Source organism: Solanum lycopersicum, chromosome 1 (assembly GCF_036512215.1).
Source record: "Solanum lycopersicum chromosome 1, SLM_r2.1".
Lineage (NCBI taxonomy): Eukaryota > Viridiplantae > Streptophyta > Magnoliopsida > Solanales > Solanaceae > Solanum > Solanum lycopersicum.
The window spans coordinates 86,707,069-86,725,983 of NC_090800.1; the positions used below are offsets into that span (position 1 = coordinate 86,707,069).

Sequence of the window (18,915 nt, forward strand, 5' to 3'; positions counted from 1 at the left end):
AAGTTACAATAGTGAATTCCTTTATACTAAACTGCAATATATTTTCATTAGCATGACAAACATGCAATACATCTTTGTTTTCCTGTTGTACCTTCAACAACAAATACTTAGTAATCTGACCCTGGAAATTACATTTTGGAATGTTCAAATATGGTCCAAAAATTATATTCTTGAAAATCTCAACGCCTTCATCCTTTATGAACTTTTTGATTTCATTCACAAATCATAATTGAACGTTGCTCCAAGCCTTAATGGATATGCTGATATTTTTTTGATAACATAATTCATGCCCTGTTTATACAAAAAAAAAATTGTACTTGTATAATCTCAAACATATGTTGTAATGAAGAGTGAATGAAACATTGAATATAATTTGTAAATTCAGCAAATACATCATGATTTTATAATGATATCATATCAAACACGTTGTGAAATGCATAAGATACATGAATAACTAATAAATATATTGTACATGAATTTCATTCACATATACCAATTACATATATGTATAAGACACTTGAATTATAATGTATATGATACATCGTATACATTCATTCACAAATACTAATTACTATATGTATAAGACACTTGAGTTATATGATGTATATGATACATCATATGCACTGACAAACAAAAACTGTAAAAAAAAACACGTAACATCAACAAATGATACATTAATTGAGCAATTTATGCATATGATGCACCTTAAAAACTGTACATACATGATGCTTTTATTGAATTTGAAATTAGTGAATTTGTCTTCATTGTTAAATGACTTTTAATTCGATTTCACAAACACATGCAACAATGTAAAATGAGGGGTTTAATATATCAAGAAAACACAAAATCAACCATTTTAAATCGATATTGTTCTAAACATACTATGAAAACATTGAATTGATAAGTAATGTATCTTCACTATTGATGTATTCAACCTTTCTGTCCAAACACAACCGACACCATAACAAAAACATAAAAAAAATAAAAGTTTGTTTAAATACATACCTTAGGAAGTGTGGGTTGGGAAACAATATATGTCACTTTTCTTCGCCCCTTTTTTGGGATTTCTCCAATATTTTTCTTTGGCTTGACAACAATCTTGTTCTTCATCGTTAATGAGTCATGCAATCGCTTGGATCTGTTCTCGGCCCACATTTCATCATCAGAATCATATATACGATTAAAATTAGTATTAGAAAAATCAATACTATGAGATGGACCCTGTTCCATATGAATCAGTAAAAAGCACGAAGAAAACAACAATGGAGAATAAAATTCTTACCTATTTAAAACTTAGAAATTGAAATACTTGAGAGAGACTCCTACTGAAAATCAAATTGATTTGAAATTTGAAACTGCTAAAGATGGGAAGAGATTTTAGGAATAAAATTAAAGAGTGTAATTGGTAATGGAAAACCTGAGTGTTGGCAGAAAAATAGGATTGGATATTGACTGTACAAAAGGTAAAAGATATTTATGTATCTTACAGATTTTATTAATTGAGGAAAGTAAAAAAAAATTAATTTTTTTTATAATAAGTAGGAATAAACGAATATTAAGATAAATAAAGAAATTTAGTTAAGTAATTTTTCGGAACCCACCTTGTAATGTCAAACATCACGAGAAGCTTATAACAGGAAAATCTCGGGTCTGTCCAAATTATCCCATTTTGAAAAATTATTGGGCTCGAAGCTAACATATCCAGCTGATCGTAAGCCCAAAAACGTGTGACCTAAAGCCCAATACATCACCGAGCAAAACTCCATTATACATATCTGTCAACTGCAGTACCTCAATGCATTTTTCGAATAACCGCTATATATATATATATATATATGAGATCGAGTGATATTTCATTCCTAATCATAACACATCGTCTGGTTTTTAGTGTCAAGTAAGTATTGGTACTTTTTTGAGTACTCTGAATATTACTATACCTGAATTCACGTATAAGAATGTGCAGATAGATAATTTTTCGTGAGTTATAATATAAAGCAGAATGCTTAAAAGGCCCTTATTATTTCTCTGCTTGTTAAACCTCTTTCGCAACAAATGTTAATTATTTTGTCCCTTTTTGTGACGTGACGTTAGGGAGTCAAATTCCACTTAAACAATTGATCAATTATTTCATCTACTACTATCTTTCAATGGTCTTTTATTCAATAATTGGAAAAACTAGACATTATGATGTAGGATTTGGAAGCTTGATTTTAACTTTTTTATTCAAATAAATGGTTGCATATGGAAACTGCACATATTTTAATTTAACTTTAAATTATGTTCTAAAAAGTATAAATTGAAAATTCATATTGTGATTTCACTTTTCTTCACTTTATAATAATATATTTAAAAAATTCAATTTTTTTTTTATATTTTACGAAAAATCTCATGATCGACTGGAAAAGTTTGTACAAGGTCTGTACTTTATACCATGTCGGCGATTTTGTCAAAGAATTGTGAGTTACTACTGAAGTTGGTTTACTGAATTAGTACTGTAAAATTATGTGTATTTAAGTATTTATATGTAATAACAAGTAATCACACAAAAAAATAAAAGTATAAGAAAAATATATAAAAATTGTTGAAGAAGAAAGAAACTAACATGGAACAGGTCCAGAGCAGTTGACTGACCTATCTTCAACATGTTTCAATCTTCAGCTTTCTTCTTCATCAACACTTATTGCAGATAGATTAATCAAGTGCGTTGATCTGATACTTTTGACATGTTTTAATCTTCAGTTTTTTTCTTCTTCAACAAAAATATGTGATCCATTTATTTATTCAGCGCATTAGGATATTCTAATGTCTATGAACTGTGATTTACTCATTGGGAGTTTTAGTAATTTGCAGAAATGAAGGAGTTTACTCTGTAAAAAACAACAGCGATTTACTCCACCGTAAAAAATAAAATCGCTGCCTACGTAGCGATTTTTATTTAAAAGAAAAAATTAAAGAAAATCATTGCCTAGGAAGCGATTTTCAAGTTTTTTTTTAAATCGTTGCGACTTTCAATTTTTAAAAAATAAAATAAAAAACTTGAAAATTGCTGCAATTTTTTTTTTAAAAAAATGATTTTCTAAAAAAAAAAATTAAAAAAATGAAAATCGCTGCTATTTGAAAATCGTTGTCAAGGTAGCGATTTGAATTTTTTTTTAGAAAAAAAAATCACATTTTGCAAAATCACTGCAGAGTAAATCGCTGTTGTTCTAGCGATTTTATCATTTTGATTAATATAAAATTTTATATACCATTTTAAAATTTTTGTTAATATTTTATACCTTTAGGTTTCGAACTCTCTTAAGTAACTTAAACGGGTCATGAACTAATTTGATTTCTATGAATGCATCCATTTAACACCTCTATATTAACTAATATATGTTTATTTTTTATATTGTTAATAAATAAAAATTTACTGAGGGAGTAATATCATGTGGTTTAATTCCTAAAAGAGAAAATCATGAGTGAATAATTTCACTTGCAATCAGTTGGGGAACCCCACAAATTCTTTAGTGCGCCTACTCAACGTCCATTTGTTTCTTTGTAGGTGACCAAATTTATAAGATCTAAAAAGCATCGGCCTAAAAGCTATGCTTTGGTAAAACAATTATTTTACCAAAAAAACATTCAACAAAAAAACAAACTTTCTTCAAGCAAATATAATTTCTCTCTTTTTAAGAAATATAACTCTCATCAATTTCTCTTTATGCAATAGCTGTTGGAATTTAATCTAACTTAGCTCGGATAATTAACCTTTACGAGCCTAGGTCTAAAACAGACCAAGCACTTGCACTAGGGGTGTACAAATTAAATTGAAAATCGTGTCAAATAGAAAAAAAAGTTTAATTAGTAATTTGATTTGACTTTGTTTGATATTGAATTTTTTTTTAATATATTTGAATTGGTTTGATTTCAATTCAAAAGAAACAATTTGAGATCAAACAAACTCGATATTGTATATATAATATTATAATTTTAAAATTTTATTTTATACGTAAAAATATTTACTTGAATATAATTTTTAAATATTTATCATACTTTTTCATAGTTTTTATCTTTTAATATATTTCATGTTTGAAAGTTACGATTCTTAAATCTTAATGGTCCAATAAATATTATAATCCATATATAATGGTAGTTATAATAAAGCTTGAATCGAAATCCTGTTAATACTAATGGAAAAAGAAAAATAATAATAATAATATTAAATATTTGTTCTTAGTTTTATATAGGTTTAGACAATTAAAATATATAATTTACTTTTAATTTCCATTAATATTTAGTCATGTAACTAACACTTATTGAACTTATTTTAGCATGATTTAGTACTCTTAAATTATGATCATTTTCACAATGACTTATTAATTTGCAATATTTGTTTTACGAGATTTCATTATTATTTTTTTGTTTGATATTTTATTGTCATTAATCATATCATATTTTGTGTTATTTTCTTAAGATAAACCTTAGATAGTTGTATTTTGATAAGTATATTTTTGAAAAATCCAAAAAATCCGAAATTGAAAAACTCAAATTTATTAGTTTGATTTGATTTATATAATTCAAATATCTGACACAAATAATTTAATTTAATATTTAAAAAATATGAGCTAACCTGATCATGTACACTCTTAATTTATACTATGTAAATTAGGAGAGCGATAATTTTTTTATGGATGAAAATTAAATCATCATCGATCTTGCAAAGACTTTCACGCAAAATCATCAAAAGCAAACCTACCGGAGATTAAAAAAAATAATTCATCTTGGTCTTTCTATTGGTATGAATTTCAAAGAACTTTATCTTTATCTCTCAAGAGTCACGATAAGAAATCAGACAAAAAAAAAAGCATACTTATCATGATTTGGAAACCATAACTCCACTAAAAACACATAAATTTCTCTATGTTTAGCATGGTCCACATAAATTAAAAATTAAACATTAATTTAGACATAAAAGTCCCTTTTTGTGGGATAATTTTAAACACTTTGAAATTTTTATCAAACTTTTTATGATGGCAAATGTATATATCCAACATTTACGTCTCCTTTTATAATCCATCAAAATCCATCTTCCTCATGGTTGCAATATTTTTTCTACTATATATATAGCAATTGGTCACTCTATATATAGTTCCAATATGCGCTAATATTATCAAATACAAATTACCATTTCACTTCACCTATTTATATATCCCCATTTTAACCAATTTACGCGCGCGCTAATATAAAAAAAAAAGATAATGGGGAACGAATTGATGGTTTTTATGATAATGGTGATTGTACAAGTTGCATATGCCGGAATGATAATAATATCGAAATTAGTGATGGATGGTGGCATGAATGCTTTCGTTCAATCAGCTTATAGGCCTATTTTTGCCACTATCTCCATTGCTCCATTTGCTTTCTTCTTAGAGAGGTATGTATTCTTCTTCCCACTTACCAACTTCTAAAAGATAAGAGTATTCAGTATTATAGTATCACTAATATATGTAAGCCACAGGTCAATATGTGTGCTTTTGTGATCTAAATTTACTATTGAGGGTATTTTGGTCATTTGAAAGAGTTTAAGCAATTCAATTGACTTGAGAAAGTAATGTACGGTAGCTACTTCATCAATGTCTATGTATGCTTTTGACAATCATACCCTTTTCAGGGGACATTTTTTCCGCATCCAAGTTATTGCGATCGCGTGACTGTTTATTAAAAAAAAAATTGTTTTAGAGCAAATAGTACTCTTTTAATTAAATCAAGATATTTTTCGAAGGATAATTGATTAACAAAATAATATTTTTTTCCAATACAGAGTAAGATATAAGTAGCAGTGACTCTAATTACTAGATGACCTTAGTTTATACTAATATAAGAGGGGTTAATTACTTAATTAGAAATTTCAAGTGCGAACTTTGAAATTATAATAATTCTGGCATAAAATGTTTGTTTCAATTATCATTATCTCTCGATTCAGTTTTTTCTTTTCTTAAATCGTTTTATTTCGTCACATTGACAGGAAAACTAGACCCAAGATGACATGTTCTGTACTTTTTCAGATATTTTTGTGTTCTATTTTCGGGTAAGTATTTTCTTTTCCGTTCAAAAACATGTATAGTGTAACACTCTTTTTTCCCCTAGCTATTTACAATCACTGATCCAAAATAAGGACACCAATCACGAAATTTTGAAAAAGAAACATTAACTTTTTTTCTTCTTATTTACTATTGCTGATCATATCTAAAATCCTTAATATTAGCTTAAAAAAATAAATTTAATTTTAATTGATGGTGTTTTTAGACCGAAATGTGGAAGGAGAAGTAGTTTGAATCAAAAGCAAAGGTGGAAGGTATTTCTAGACCAAAAGATGAATGAAAGATATTTTAAAACATTTTCTAATAGATTAGGGTTATTCTTGATCCTTTATTATGAACTTCAATGTCTAGAGACAAAAATGTGGGAAATAGTGACTTAAAATCAGTTAATATTTGAGTGAGTGAGTTATAGAAATCATTGATGTAAATTTCGGGTTAAAATATAACAAGAAAAATCAGCTATAAAGAGAACTTGATTGTTATAAAAAATGATATTCTATTACAAATAGTAATTTTTATAAATATCGAATTTATTTTAGATAGTATCACCAATTCTAACCTTTTGTTTTCTTATGGTAATATATACAGGATAACAGCGAACCAAAACATATATTTCATCGGGCTAAAGAATTCAACTCCAACAATTGTTTCCGCTATTGATAATCTAATCCCAGCTTTCACCTTTATCATAGCTGTACCCTTGGGGTAATTAATTATTTTCTCTACGAATATTCAAAAGTAAAAATATCAAATTGAAACATGATAATTAATGGCTGTAAATAATTTTAATTTTTTGTGGGTGCAGGATTGAAAAATTGGGATTAAGAAGTATAGCAGGACAAACTAAGTTTTGGGGTACAATAATATGTGTTGGAGGTGCAATGTTATTGTCATTATATCATGGAAAAGTTGTTATTGGTCAATTAGGATTTCACTGGAAATATGCAGAAAATACAAGCAAAGATGTCAATTCTGCTAATTCTAATTTCTTTTTAGGACCTTTTCTACTTATAGTCTCCAGTCTCACTTATGCCATTTGGTTAATTATTCAGGTAATTTCGCTGTTTACTCTCTGTTACTATAATATCGATCTTGCATTTATTGATTTAGCGTAAATAACTCTTTACACGATTTTTTTTTTTGGGGATTAATTAGGCAAGGGTAAACGAGAAGTATGCAGCACCATATACAAGCACAACGTTGATGTGCCTAATGGCAAGTGTGGAGTGTGTTATCATCGGCTTTTGTGTCGTTCCAAAACTTTCTGAATGGAAATTAAATCCTATTAGAGCTGTTTCAGTTGTCTATAATGTACGATTTTTTAAATGCTTTTTAAATATTTATTAAAAAGTATGTATATATATATATATATACACGATTATTAATTTGCTCATGATGATGTTTTATGTTGATTACAGGGAGCTATGGCTACGTCATTTACATATTTCCTGAGCTCGTGGTGTATTGAGAAAAAAGGGCCCTTATACGTCTCGATGTTCAATCCTTTGTTCTTAGTTATTTCTGCATTTCTTAGTTGGATTTTGCTTCGTGAGAAATTATACCTTGGCGTGTAAGTATATATATAGCCTAACACTTTTTTTTTCCTTAATGTGAAATTAATTATAATTTCTAAGTAAAATATTAACTTTTTTTCTTTTTTTCGAAAAATATCAGAGTTTTAGGGTCGATTATCGTCGTGGCTGGGATGTACGGCTTTTTGTGGGGCAAAAAGATGGAGACAAGTGCAGAGGATATTGATGTACTAGAATTAACAAAAGAGAAGAAGCAATTATCCACTAAATTACAAGTTGATTTGGAATTGCAATTAACTCAGAATCCCAAGGATAATAACAATAATAATATGAAGCAGATCACAAAATCCAAAACTGAACTATGATTGATTGTGCAGTCAAAAAAAAATTGGGATACCACTTGGAATAAATATGAAACTAATCAATTCCTAATAAATGGATAAGGTTATTTAGTCATTTTTTTTCCATTGAGGCTTTTGTTTTTAATAAAATAAATTGTAGAATTAATATATGAAAGTATCTCTCTCTTCTTTATTAAATATATATATAATCGTATATTTGCTACTTATGTTGCAAATCTTTCTTTCATAACCCTAGAAGAAATTGTTCTAGGGTTCAATCGTAATTTTATTTTGATTAATGTTCGATCATATCGACTATTTGATTTTGTTTAGTAAATTATAAACCACTATTTATATAATATATATGTCGGATAATTAATTACTATCATATAAAGTGAAACTTATGTCTAATATAAAGTCCAATGCATTATTAACACTATATAAAGTGAAACTTAATGACTAATATAAAGTCCAATGCATTATTATCACTTTATGTTATCTAATTTTTTTTCTCACATATTACAAACGAAATTTACTAATTCAATTACGAGACGTATCAACTAATCATGCAATTTAATTAGTGGAACAAAAATAATGTTAGGATTTAAGGTATATTACTTTAAGTAGTGTGTTACCATTTTCTCGTGAACTACCAACTTTTAAAACTTAAAAACATTTTATTTCCCAAGAATTTAGAATAATAATACACACTTTTTGCCTGCCACTCCTTTTTTTCATTTTTTTTCGTACATCTTGCATTTGCTCTTTTGGTTGTAACTGGTACTATAATGCATTGTATTATTGCTTACTCCACCTTCTTTTTATCACTTCAACTGCAATCGTTTTCTTTTTCTTTTTTCTTTTTCTGGTACAGACACTTCATATATATATATGGAGTATTTAATTGCTTCACTCATGTTCTTGCCTTTAAGTGGTTTCCTTTTTATAACTTTAATCAAACACTTGAATAGCCTTTAATTTTAACTTTTAGTTCTTGCGACCAATATAATTATAGTAGGGAATCCTTTTGAAAAAAACCATATTTTGAGACTAAGATTTTCATTTAATCAAAGGAAATAATAGACGTGCAAGATTTTAAATGAGTATTTGTATTATGCTTTATGTGACATACTTTTTTTTTAGCTCATCTTAAAAAGAATACGATTACATAACTTTAATTTTTTTTTATCGTTGATAAAATGATTAGTATTATTGAAAACAAACTTTAGATCCCTAAGAAAGTTTAAATTACGTAGCTTTAGCGTTTTCTCCATTATGCAAACATAAGACATTATTTTTAGGATATATGGTCCATTATTAAACACTGGTCGAATTCTCCTTTTTACATTTTTTAAAATTGTTTATTATCAAGCATTATCTTGACTGGGTTTTTTGTCAAAGCGTTATACCTTGACTCCACTTATATGATTAGTGGTAAAATTAAAAGATATGTCCTTCAATATATTTTTATTATTGGCTGGTGTTATCAGGTGAATGAGTGTTTTAAAAAAAGAAAAAACAGTCAACGTGCACTTCTTTTATGAATCATCAAACATTAGAATCCCCCTTGGGCGTAGCACTAAGCAAGCATCATGCACCTTATCCGCTGATTAAGAAAGAGAATTTCACACCATACGAATATGAATATAAAAATATTAAAATTAATTGTTATTTTAATATTTAAATATATAACATCTTTCTTAAATTTAAAATTTATAAATATATATAATTTATTAAAATATTAAATTAATCTATTATATTATATTAAAAAATTATATGATAATTGAGAATGATGATAATTAGCGATGATGATTATGTTTGTTGATTGGAGATTATGATAAACCGTGATGATAAGTGATGACTGACAATACTAACTAACAATAGTGATTGATGGCGATAGTTAGTTGAAAAATAATAATTGATACGAATGATGGCTATAATTGATATGAATGTTCCATTGTAATAGATCTGTGGCAAACAGCCCATCACTAGATCCCAATCCTCATGTCTAGAGTTAATGGATTCATGATCAGAAACTATCATTTGGTCCAAATATTTGTTTCTCCATAAAAAATTTAAAAAAAAAAAGAATTATATATATAGAACAGAGTAAAGTTTTCCTTTTGGAAAATCTGAAAAGCTTTCAAAATAATTTTACACAAACTTTTAAACAAAGAATTGAATTTTTTTTTTTTTTTATAGATTTAAAGAGGAAGGGTTTTTTTTGAAGATTTGGGAATTTTCTGGTAGTGATTTTCTTCGCCTTGCCTTTCTTTTCTTGATAATGCCTGCTTTTATAGAGATCCTCGGACTTCAAATTTCGGATTTCAAATGTAAAAGGAATCTTATCATCTTGGCCGGGTACACTTCTGGGCCCCATCGTCACGTGAAATGATGTTCCTTTTCTTGCATTAGTGTCCTTGTAATCTGGTATCCGTTTTATCTTTTTAAGTGTGTCCCAACAGTTTTTCCACAGATGTGTGGTAGTGACTAATATAATAAAACCAGCATAATATCACATGTCCAAATGGTGATTTCATTTCATGATATCATATGATAAGGTATTACGTGGTTAAGCGCCTACTTAGTGGGTATGAATTTTAGGATTTGATTGACAAGATAATTGCAGCTCCAATTCGCACTTTGTTCCTAATTACGGCTGCTTCAATTGATCTGTTTTTATCTCAAACCTTCGACTTCTCTTTCTCCTTTCCCCAAAGAACACCGTAGAATCCTACAACACTGAAATTCACGAAAATAAATCAACGAATACCATGAAGGCAATTTAATAGAAAATTAAAGCAATAATAATAACGAAAAGTGAAACTAAGACTTACGTGCCAATATATATACTTTTTCACGAAGCAAAGCCCAACTAAGAAGGGCGGTGAATGGTGATGATTAGCCAATTGAAATAGAAAAAATAAGTTCATAAGTAATTGTTACATTGTAAAGGATGGCAATAGTTCTCTTTCTCTTACGGTCAAGAGACCAAGCAGCTTTGCCATGAACGACACAAACCCCAATTATAACACATTGAAAACTTGTCATTAATTAACACATCAACATTATAAGGAGCTCCATATTAAACCCCAATTAATCTCTAGTTTTCCTGGAGTAACCGACAAATTTAGCAATTAATTAGTTTTCAAGTTGGATAGGACATATGAGGAAATATCATTTGATTAAGCCTGAGACAAAATTTATATTGCTTTTAATATTGATGAGAAGATACATTTCAATTTAGTTACCACTCGAAGAAGTAAGCAAAAGGAAATAGTGCCAATTATTTGGCGATAGGAAATGTGGATTGCATTCTATAGCTATTTTTCCTACTTTATTAGAGTAATAATAGATTGTGTAGTGAGGTTTAAAAAAAAAAAACAGACAGCATATTCACGTTATACATGACTAGCTACAATTTACAAGTCAGAGCATTGTGCATCATTTCTTTTCCGTAGAGTTAAAGGAATACTATTATTGTATAATAATTTTTGAATTTTCAATTATCGTGAGATTATATAAAGTGAGAACTAACGAACAAAAATAAAATAAAATCAGACTTGTGTTTATTTACATAAGCTAAGAAAAAGAAAAGATTCGGCTGATAGGCCCAATACACATATACAAATGGGCTGGTAACCCTAAAGCTGCTGTTTGTTGAGCCATGAAGAGAAAGTCAGCACAAAGGAAGTTGGAATGTGCAAATTCAATTAACTTTTATTCCATAATTTGTTTTCTCTAATTTATAATGCACTTTCTTTTTGCTTCTCTTTAAATTGTTGCTCATAATTCGTAAATTTGGATGGTACATTATGATGTAAACATAGACTAAACCTTCAGGTGACTAATATAAGAATCTATCACCATATAAACGAAAACAATGGATGGAAAACGAATCCAACTTGCCATGCCGACTGCTGTGTGTCGTGTCATGTGTGTGGGTCTAACCACATATAGCCAAACATAAAAACTGCTAAAGCTGATGGAGTAAAGATGAAAAGGCAAAGATAACTTCCTTTCTAAAAAGTTGATACAAAGCTATCGAAAATAAATTATACAATTATATTTCATTACAAGTTAGAATAAGTATTTTAAATTAAACATTGGGAAAAGAACAAAACGGGGACAACCTACTACGATGTCAGTGGAACCCACACATTGTTCTGAATGGCCCCTATTATTTTCAGCAACTGCCAACGTTCTAATTCTAAAAGAAGAAGTGAGTAGTGACTAACAACACTTCACTAAGTAAAATTGATGAGAGCAAAATAACATGGGTTGCCTCTCATGTTTGCCGCACATATTACAAGCTTCAGCTTACATTATACTTTTCATTTTTTTCATTCTCTCCTCTTTCTCAAACCCAGTTCAATCTCAGTGTAAAAATAGACCAGTCATTTTCAATTTTGGTGATTCTAATTCGGATACGGGTGGACTCGTTGCCGGACTCGGGTACCCCATTAACCTTCCAAATGGTCGAAATTTTTTCCGCCGTTCAACTGGCCGTCTCTCTGATGGCCGCCTTATTCTCGATTTTCTATGTAAGTCCTTTTTCTCATTTTAATTAATTGTACATTGAGAAGTAAATAACATGAATGTGTAAGATTCACTGCATGTATTGATTGGTAGGTAGAGAGTCATATCTGTGAAATATTGTGAATTGTGATGAATAATTGATTGGGTCCTACATGGATTTTTTTTAAGCATTTTGGATTACATAAGTGAATGCAGCTTTAACTGTTCGTGCGATCAAATTGAGGTAGTAATTAATAGATTTACTTTCCAAAATTTATGATCCTTGAGAGTGAAAATTTTGATTAGGTAAACTATGATCTCTGTTGTACGTATTATACACTATTTTCTTGTTAATCTTTAGAGAAGACCTGAAGTAGATACCCTAACTTCCACAGCTCGCACGTGTGACCGATAGTTCAATTATTGTTCCAAGGCTCCCCTTCACTATGTACAACAAGCAAATTTGAAAGTAAAATCTGCGGCGTTTCATTTACCTGAACTCTGTTTTACAATGTGATACTCTTGTAAATATCAAAATACTCAAAATTGATAACTCATTGATGGTTGAATATGTCAATGTCCAGAATGAACTAATGATCTTCAGAGAATGGTTTACTTAGACTTTAGTGTCATTGGAAATACTAGGCGATTCAGTCATATAAGGAAAGACTGTAACACTACAGTGGAGCTTAGGGATTTGGAGTTATGTTTTATGGAACGTTGAAGTGGAAGGTGATTAGGACCTCAATTGTCAATTGAATCTATCAGTTTAGTTGGGGATCAACCAAGTGCCTGGTCTTCTTTTTAGTTATTATTTTGCAGAAGTAGCATGTGATGTGACCTTCTTTCTGCAATCACAGTGTAGGTTATTGTATATATACATGCTAGTTTGTTATGTAAGCATGATTTTACTCTTTACAAGTATCACGAGATACCAATGTATATGAGCTGAGATTGCAGTATTGTCAGCACAGGTCAAAGTGTTAATACAAGGTTCCTGTGCCCATACCTAGACTCTGTCGGATCTAGTTTCTTGAATGGAGCAAATTTTGCTATAGCGGGATCCCGGTTACTACCCAAGTATGAACCATTCGCCTTAAATATTCAAGTCTTGCAGTTCCTTCATTTCAAGGATCGCTCAATTGAACTTGTTAGTGCTGGTAATTCTTACACTTCCCTTTGATACTCTGTCTGACACTCTACTGATAAAATATGCAAATAAAAACAAAAGAAACGTGTGCTCAGAAATGTGAATATAATTTGACTTGTCTCATGTTGTTGCATTCAGGGTCTGGAAATTTAGTTGGTGATGAAGGATTTCGAAATGCTCTTTTCATGATAGATATTGGACAGAATGACCTAGCCGATTCATTTGCTAAGAACCTGTCTTACACAGAAGTAGTCAAGATGATCCCCTCCTTTGTTACAGAGATCAGGAATGCAATTCAGGTAATTTCTTTAATCACTAATTGCTCACTTTTCCTTGCTTCCCTGCCGAAAAGAAAAGAGTAAATTAGGTGCAAGAATAGCAGTAGCTCGCTATGTTAAAAAACATGGGAAGGATAAAGTTAGTTAAGAAAGGTGGCATCACAAGGTTTTTTTAAACATCATCACAAGGGCAAAGATTTGCTGAAAGTTAGCTTACTTAATTTTAGGTAGTTCTACAGTCTGTTCATTCCATTAAACTTTCCAAATGTAGGTCATATATTCTCAAGGAGGAAGAAAATTTTGGGTCCACAACACCGGACCATTAGGATGCCTGCCTCAAAAACTTACTCTGGTTCAGAAAGTTTCTTCTGATCTCGATCCGCATGGCTGTCTGGCAAATTACAACTCCGCTGCTAAACTGTTTAATGAAGGGCTTCGACATTTGTTGCAAGAGTTGAGATCTGAAATGAAGGATGCTACTATGGTGTATGTAGACATATATGCTATCAAATATGATCTTATAGCCAACTCCAGCAGTTATGGTAAGCATAAAATCTGTTCTCGTTTGCTTAATTCCTAGTTCTTGGGTTGTCGATACTCAAAATGAATCTACTAAAGTTGGTACTGAAAGGCTGATATTATTAGTGGAAAAATGGAGGAGATAACATTCCTTGCTCTTGTAAATTTAAATTAAAAAACAAGAAAATGAAGAATTTGACGTCTCGTGACTGAATTCTAAAGGTCTTAGAACTTCATGTTGCAAGGATGATGGCAAGTAGATATAGAATATTCACTTATCTTATACACTAGTGACATTTACTAAGATATCCACTTCTGTGGAAACTTCCGAAGTACTATATTTCTTCTTTTCATACCATCATGTAGAGAGATTCAACGTAGTATATACTCTAGAGCTTCAGCCTGTTTGAAGATAATTGGCAGCTTACTCATACTACTGTTCATATATGATGATTCTACATTTGCAGGCTTCTCAAATCCGTTAATGGCTTGCTGTGGCTATGGAGGTCCTCCGTACAACTACCGTAAAGGAGTGACATGCGGTCAGCATGATTATCAGGTTTGCAGTGAAGGGTCTGAGTTCATAAGTTGGGATGGAGTTCATTATACCGAGGCAGCTAATAGAGTTATAGCTTCTAAGATACTGTCAATGGACTACTCCACTCCACGAATTGGCTTCGATTTCTTTTGCCATTGATTGTCATTTGCTAGAATAAAGTGCAAGCATGAATTGATATATGTTGCTTCAGAGTATTATGAAAAATATTTAATTTGGAAAAATAGAAAAAATGATTGGTTATAAGAAAGAGGCCAGGTAAACTTTTTGCTCTTAGTTTTGAAGTCACGATCCCCTTTTCAGTCCAGTTTTCCCTGTTATTTTAGGCATCTATAATGTATTAATTAATGTTGTAAGCAAGTCTTATGATATTAATTATTAAACCCATTAAGTCTTTGTTTATTTTTTCTTTTGCAAGTAATTCACATCATGATGTGTCTTCTAGTTGACATAATCCAAAATATAATATTTCTTGCTTATGTCATCCATGAAAACCACATGCATCTGAACCCACAGTTCAAAGTCCTCCTCAGATTAACCAATCTTTAAAGCAGGGTTGAGAACAACCCGATGATCTATTCGAAACAACATTTCTATTTCTATATCTCACGAGATAGATTTAAGTCGTACATTACCTAGATTATAATTGTGAGACCCAATATGTTGTTGGTTGAGAATAACGAATTAATATCAATAGTTGTGGATTTGATCCCTATTCTTATATATACAACTAAAGCATTTTATTTTTATCCATAACTATGTCAAATAATGGGGCTTTTCACAAATTATGTACTCAATTGGCTTTAAGCATGCATTCGTTGGTCTCAATGAACCCAAGTGCATCTTGAAAAAATGATCCTTATTTTTAGAAGAAAAAAAAACCTAAAGATGATTGATTTTATTTTTTAAAAAATGCAAAGTTTCGTGTATTATGCACAGGAAAAGAATCTCAACTCCTTTATCATTTTGTATGACATAAAATATTTGGGGAATCAAATGTTCTTTATTTAACATCCTCTCAATCATACAAAAAATATCTTGTATAGCCTACATTTCATATACGTAAATCAAGTTAAATTGTGGGGTCTGTAAGTGTATTAGCCACATGACTATAGTTGCAATATTTGTAGGGGTCAGAAAAACAGAGAACCAAAGTCAAAATTCATCTATTTACGTATGAGTCCATTGAATCAACAAAAAATAAGTCAAATGTACACACATAACATTGCATTGCGTGCTGTAGCAGAAATCTAACTATGTGACCCCATATTTTGTCCTTGATCAGTTAAGAGAAGAAGAAGCTGCACTAACCATAGATAACTTAAAAAAAGAAAATCATATGCTAGATTTATCATAAGTATTCCGATTTGAGTGCGAAAATAAATTAATCGAACCAGTAAACTAAAAAAAAAAAAGAACTAGCTTACAGTGAAAGATTGAGGTCCAAGTCTAACATATTACATTTTTTTTCTTCATTTTTTGTTCCTTCCCTTTGTCCTCCTGTTTCATCTTCTTCTACTTCTTTGCTTTGTTTGTTGGAGTTAGAATTGGAAGGACCTGCAATTGCAGAAGCCTCAATTACCATGAAATCTCGTGATTCATGAACTGATGGATTCCAAATTCCAACTGCAGAATTGTTATGAACTGAATCTCTGTTTTCTTCCAAAATTTTGGATCTCTCTGTTACTTGATTTCTTGCTAACAAACGGTCACGTAAATCTTTAGTGCTTCTTATAAGAGCAAAAAACTTGTCAATTTTCTCATCTTCATCTTCATCTTCCTCTTCCTTTTCTAATCTCTCATTCTCCAAATTCTTCCTCTTCCTTCTCTCTCTATCCATAATCTCTTGATGTGAAACAAAAATTAAGGCAATGCAACAAAATATGAAAGATAAGGTTGTGTCTTTATTATTAATAAAAGAAACTACTCAATCCCCAACTGCCCTTCCCACAACCCCTACCCCTCCCTGCCCTTCCTAATTTCGAAATTTGACGAAGGATGTCATTTTTGTTGCTTAAAAAATGAGAAAATTGAGTGAGTGTGTACTTTTTTGCCATATATATATAAATACATAAGCAGAATATATAATTATTTAATCAATATACATATACAATTCACATTTCTTTTACTATTTTCCCCTCTCTTCTTTTTTCTCTCTCTCAGTTTTGCTCGCCTCTCTCCTCCAAATAACATGTAGCTACAATTTGTAATTATCAAACTATAGCTATAGAGAGTAATTAATTATTTTTAAGTGACTATATGTGAAAGTTTTCTAAATAATAATGATTGGTATAGTGAGTTCGATCATTTTATTTCTATTAATTGATAGAGTGTTGAACATAATTACTCATGATGTTTTTCAAAGACGTTCACTCAATGTTAATAACGGAAGGTATAATAAAAAGAAAAAAATATTCTTTTTTGATTTATTAAAAATGACGTGTACAAATGGAAATCAAATTAGGAAATATTTGATAAGTAAATAGAAATGAAGGAGTATTAATTTGATATGTTCAAAAATTACACGAAAAGTATTACAAATTATATTTTCTTTACATATCAATAAAATAAAAAGTATATCGTAAAATATTAATCAAAATTTTTATAATAATTTAACTATAAAAAGGGAAAATTTTGATAATTAAAAATAAACAAAGGTAGTATATTAATTAGCCTCTTGAATACATAAATTCTTGGGTCTTCAAAGCTTGTTTAACCTTAGAAGGTCATAAAAATTCTAAGACTAAAATGAGAAAAAAACTAATTATTTTTACTTTTATTTAATAAGTGATCAAGTAATATAAAGTAAATATTTTAATAAAATAAATATTTTAAGTAAAATGAGAAGGCATCACTGTATTCCGCACTACTTTTTGTAGTTACTAATCGAATAACTTTTCCATATTTTATTTTAAAGGTATCATATATAGTGGTCTTCGAAAGGGGAGTTATGTGGCTCATTGTAGATGTTCTTTTCTTTCTTGGAAAAATTAAGTGAAATGATAAATATTTAAAATATATAATGTAATATAGTTATAGTTTTAATATTTTTAATTTATAATTATAGTTTTGTTAAATTTTGTTATTCAATTTTCTGATTATATAGATCTAAAACTTTTATATGCTTATCATAATTATTTGTTTATGATTTATGAATAATTCATAATAATTTATAGTATTTCTATAATGACGGATGAGATATACAAACGGAATTCTTAATTTATATACACATTCATATTTATATATTTACAAGCGAAATATTTAAAAGAACAATCAAAATATATAAATTGTAATCTTCGTAACAAATAAAATTATATATATAAAGTGTAATTACTAACATTATAATTATAGAACTTTACTATATTTATTATTTTTGCTATTTTTGAAATTTTCTCTTTTCCCTTCTTTAACAAATGGCGTAATAGGAGCCCATTCCTCCAAAAAAACAAAACAAAAAAAAAGTCAGAATGGAGAGAAGAGAAATACTATAAAATGAAGCATAAAATTATATGCTCATAAAAAAAAAGAGCAATAATTTACAAGTTAGTCTCACAAATACTACTTACTTACTACTGAGATTATATTTATCGTTGAAAATTTAACATTTTCTTTAAGATAATAAATATAGCCCTCTTCCCAGGGATTAAAAAAAAAGAAGCAAAAAATAGATAAATAATTTACAGTGAAAATTATTGGTTGAACACTTTTTGGAGATGAAATCATCTTTAATTCATCTCTATTTTACTTTTCATTATTTATATTTATAGATAAAACCATTTTCAATCCACTTCTATTTTACTTTATTTATATTAAAATAAAATTAATTATTTTAATCTCATTTTATCATTTATATTAAATGTTAAAAATAACATTATCTTAATCTTATTTTTAAATATCATGCAATGTTTTGGTGAGAAATAAAAATAAAATAGTAAATA

At 29.3% G+C, this 18,915-nt stretch overlaps 3 protein-coding genes and 1 long non-coding RNA gene across 5 annotated transcripts; 2 read left to right on the top strand and 2 right to left on the bottom strand.

Moving 5' to 3' along the window:
• Positions 1 to 831: 831 nt before the first annotated feature.
• Positions 832 to 3,194, bottom strand: LOC138340716 (uncharacterized). Its single transcript, XR_011213457.1, has 2 exons — positions 1,283 to 3,194; positions 832 to 1,138 (listed from the first exon to the last, which is right to left on the bottom strand). It is a non-coding gene; the product is annotated as an uncharacterized lncRNA (long non-coding RNA).
• Positions 3,195 to 4,973: 1,779 nt separating this feature from the next.
• On the top strand, positions 4,974 to 8,183 carry LOC101257604 (WAT1-related protein At1g09380). Of its 2 annotated transcripts, XM_069292671.1 has the most exons (8): positions 4,984 to 5,416; positions 6,008 to 6,070; positions 6,672 to 6,788; positions 6,889 to 6,959; positions 7,080 to 7,135; positions 7,239 to 7,394; positions 7,502 to 7,653; positions 7,758 to 8,183. In XM_069292671.1, the coding sequence occupies exons 1-8, from the start codon at positions 5,241 to 5,243 to the stop codon at positions 7,978 to 7,980; spliced, it is 1,014 nt and encodes a 337-aa protein (XP_069148772.1). In that variant the 5' UTR covers positions 4,984 to 5,240; the 3' UTR covers positions 7,981 to 8,183. The 2 variants fall into 2 exon arrangements, with proteins under 2 accessions (XP_004230335.1, XP_069148772.1); XM_004230287.5 differs by having other exon boundaries at positions 4,974 to 5,416; positions 6,889 to 7,135.
• Positions 8,184 to 10,150: 1,967 nt separating this feature from the next.
• Positions 10,151 to 15,402, top strand: LOC101257899 (GDSL esterase/lipase At1g09390). The gene is made up of 5 exons (XM_004230288.5): positions 10,151 to 12,500; positions 13,449 to 13,634; positions 13,763 to 13,923; positions 14,174 to 14,444; positions 14,889 to 15,402. Exons 1-5 carry the CDS (start codon positions 12,233 to 12,235, stop codon positions 15,116 to 15,118), a joined length of 1,116 nt encoding a protein of 371 aa, XP_004230336.1. The 5' UTR covers positions 10,151 to 12,232; the 3' UTR covers positions 15,119 to 15,402.
• Positions 15,403 to 16,400: 998 nt separating this feature from the next.
• Positions 16,401 to 16,817, bottom strand: LOC101258195 (uncharacterized). The gene has a single exon (XM_004230289.5). The coding sequence runs from the start codon at positions 16,815 to 16,817 to the stop codon at positions 16,401 to 16,403; it is 417 nt and encodes a 138-aa protein (XP_004230337.1).
• Positions 16,818 to 18,915: the final 2,098 nt, after the last annotated feature.

What these genes read in the sequence shown, in the direction of transcription:
- LOC101258195 (XM_004230289.5), bottom strand. Translation starts at nt 16,817, where the DNA reads ATGGATAGAGAGAGAAGGAAGAGGAAGAATTTGGAGAATGAGAGATTA.
- LOC101257899 (XM_004230288.5), top strand. Translation starts at nt 12,233, where the DNA reads ATGGGTTGCCTCTCATGTTTGCCGCACATATTACAAGCTTCAGCTTAC. An exon ending in CCTTATTCTCGATTTTCTAT is followed by an intron (nt 12,501 to 13,448) that starts GTAAGTCCTTTT and finishes TTGTCAGCACAG; the next exon opens with GTCAAAGTGTTAATACAAGG. An exon ending in AGATCAGGAATGCAATTCAG is followed by an intron (nt 13,924 to 14,173) that starts GTAATTTCTTTA and finishes TTCCAAATGTAG; the next exon opens with GTCATATATTCTCAAGGAGG.
- LOC101257604 (XM_004230287.5), top strand. Translation starts at nt 5,241, where the DNA reads ATGGGGAACGAATTGATGGTTTTTATGATAATGGTGATTGTACAAGTT. An exon ending in CCATTTGGTTAATTATTCAG is followed by an intron (nt 7,136 to 7,238) that starts GTAATTTCGCTG and finishes GGGATTAATTAG; the next exon opens with GCAAGGGTAAACGAGAAGTA. An exon ending in GAGAAATTATACCTTGGCGT is followed by an intron (nt 7,654 to 7,757) that starts GTAAGTATATAT and finishes GAAAAATATCAG; the next exon opens with AGTTTTAGGGTCGATTATCG.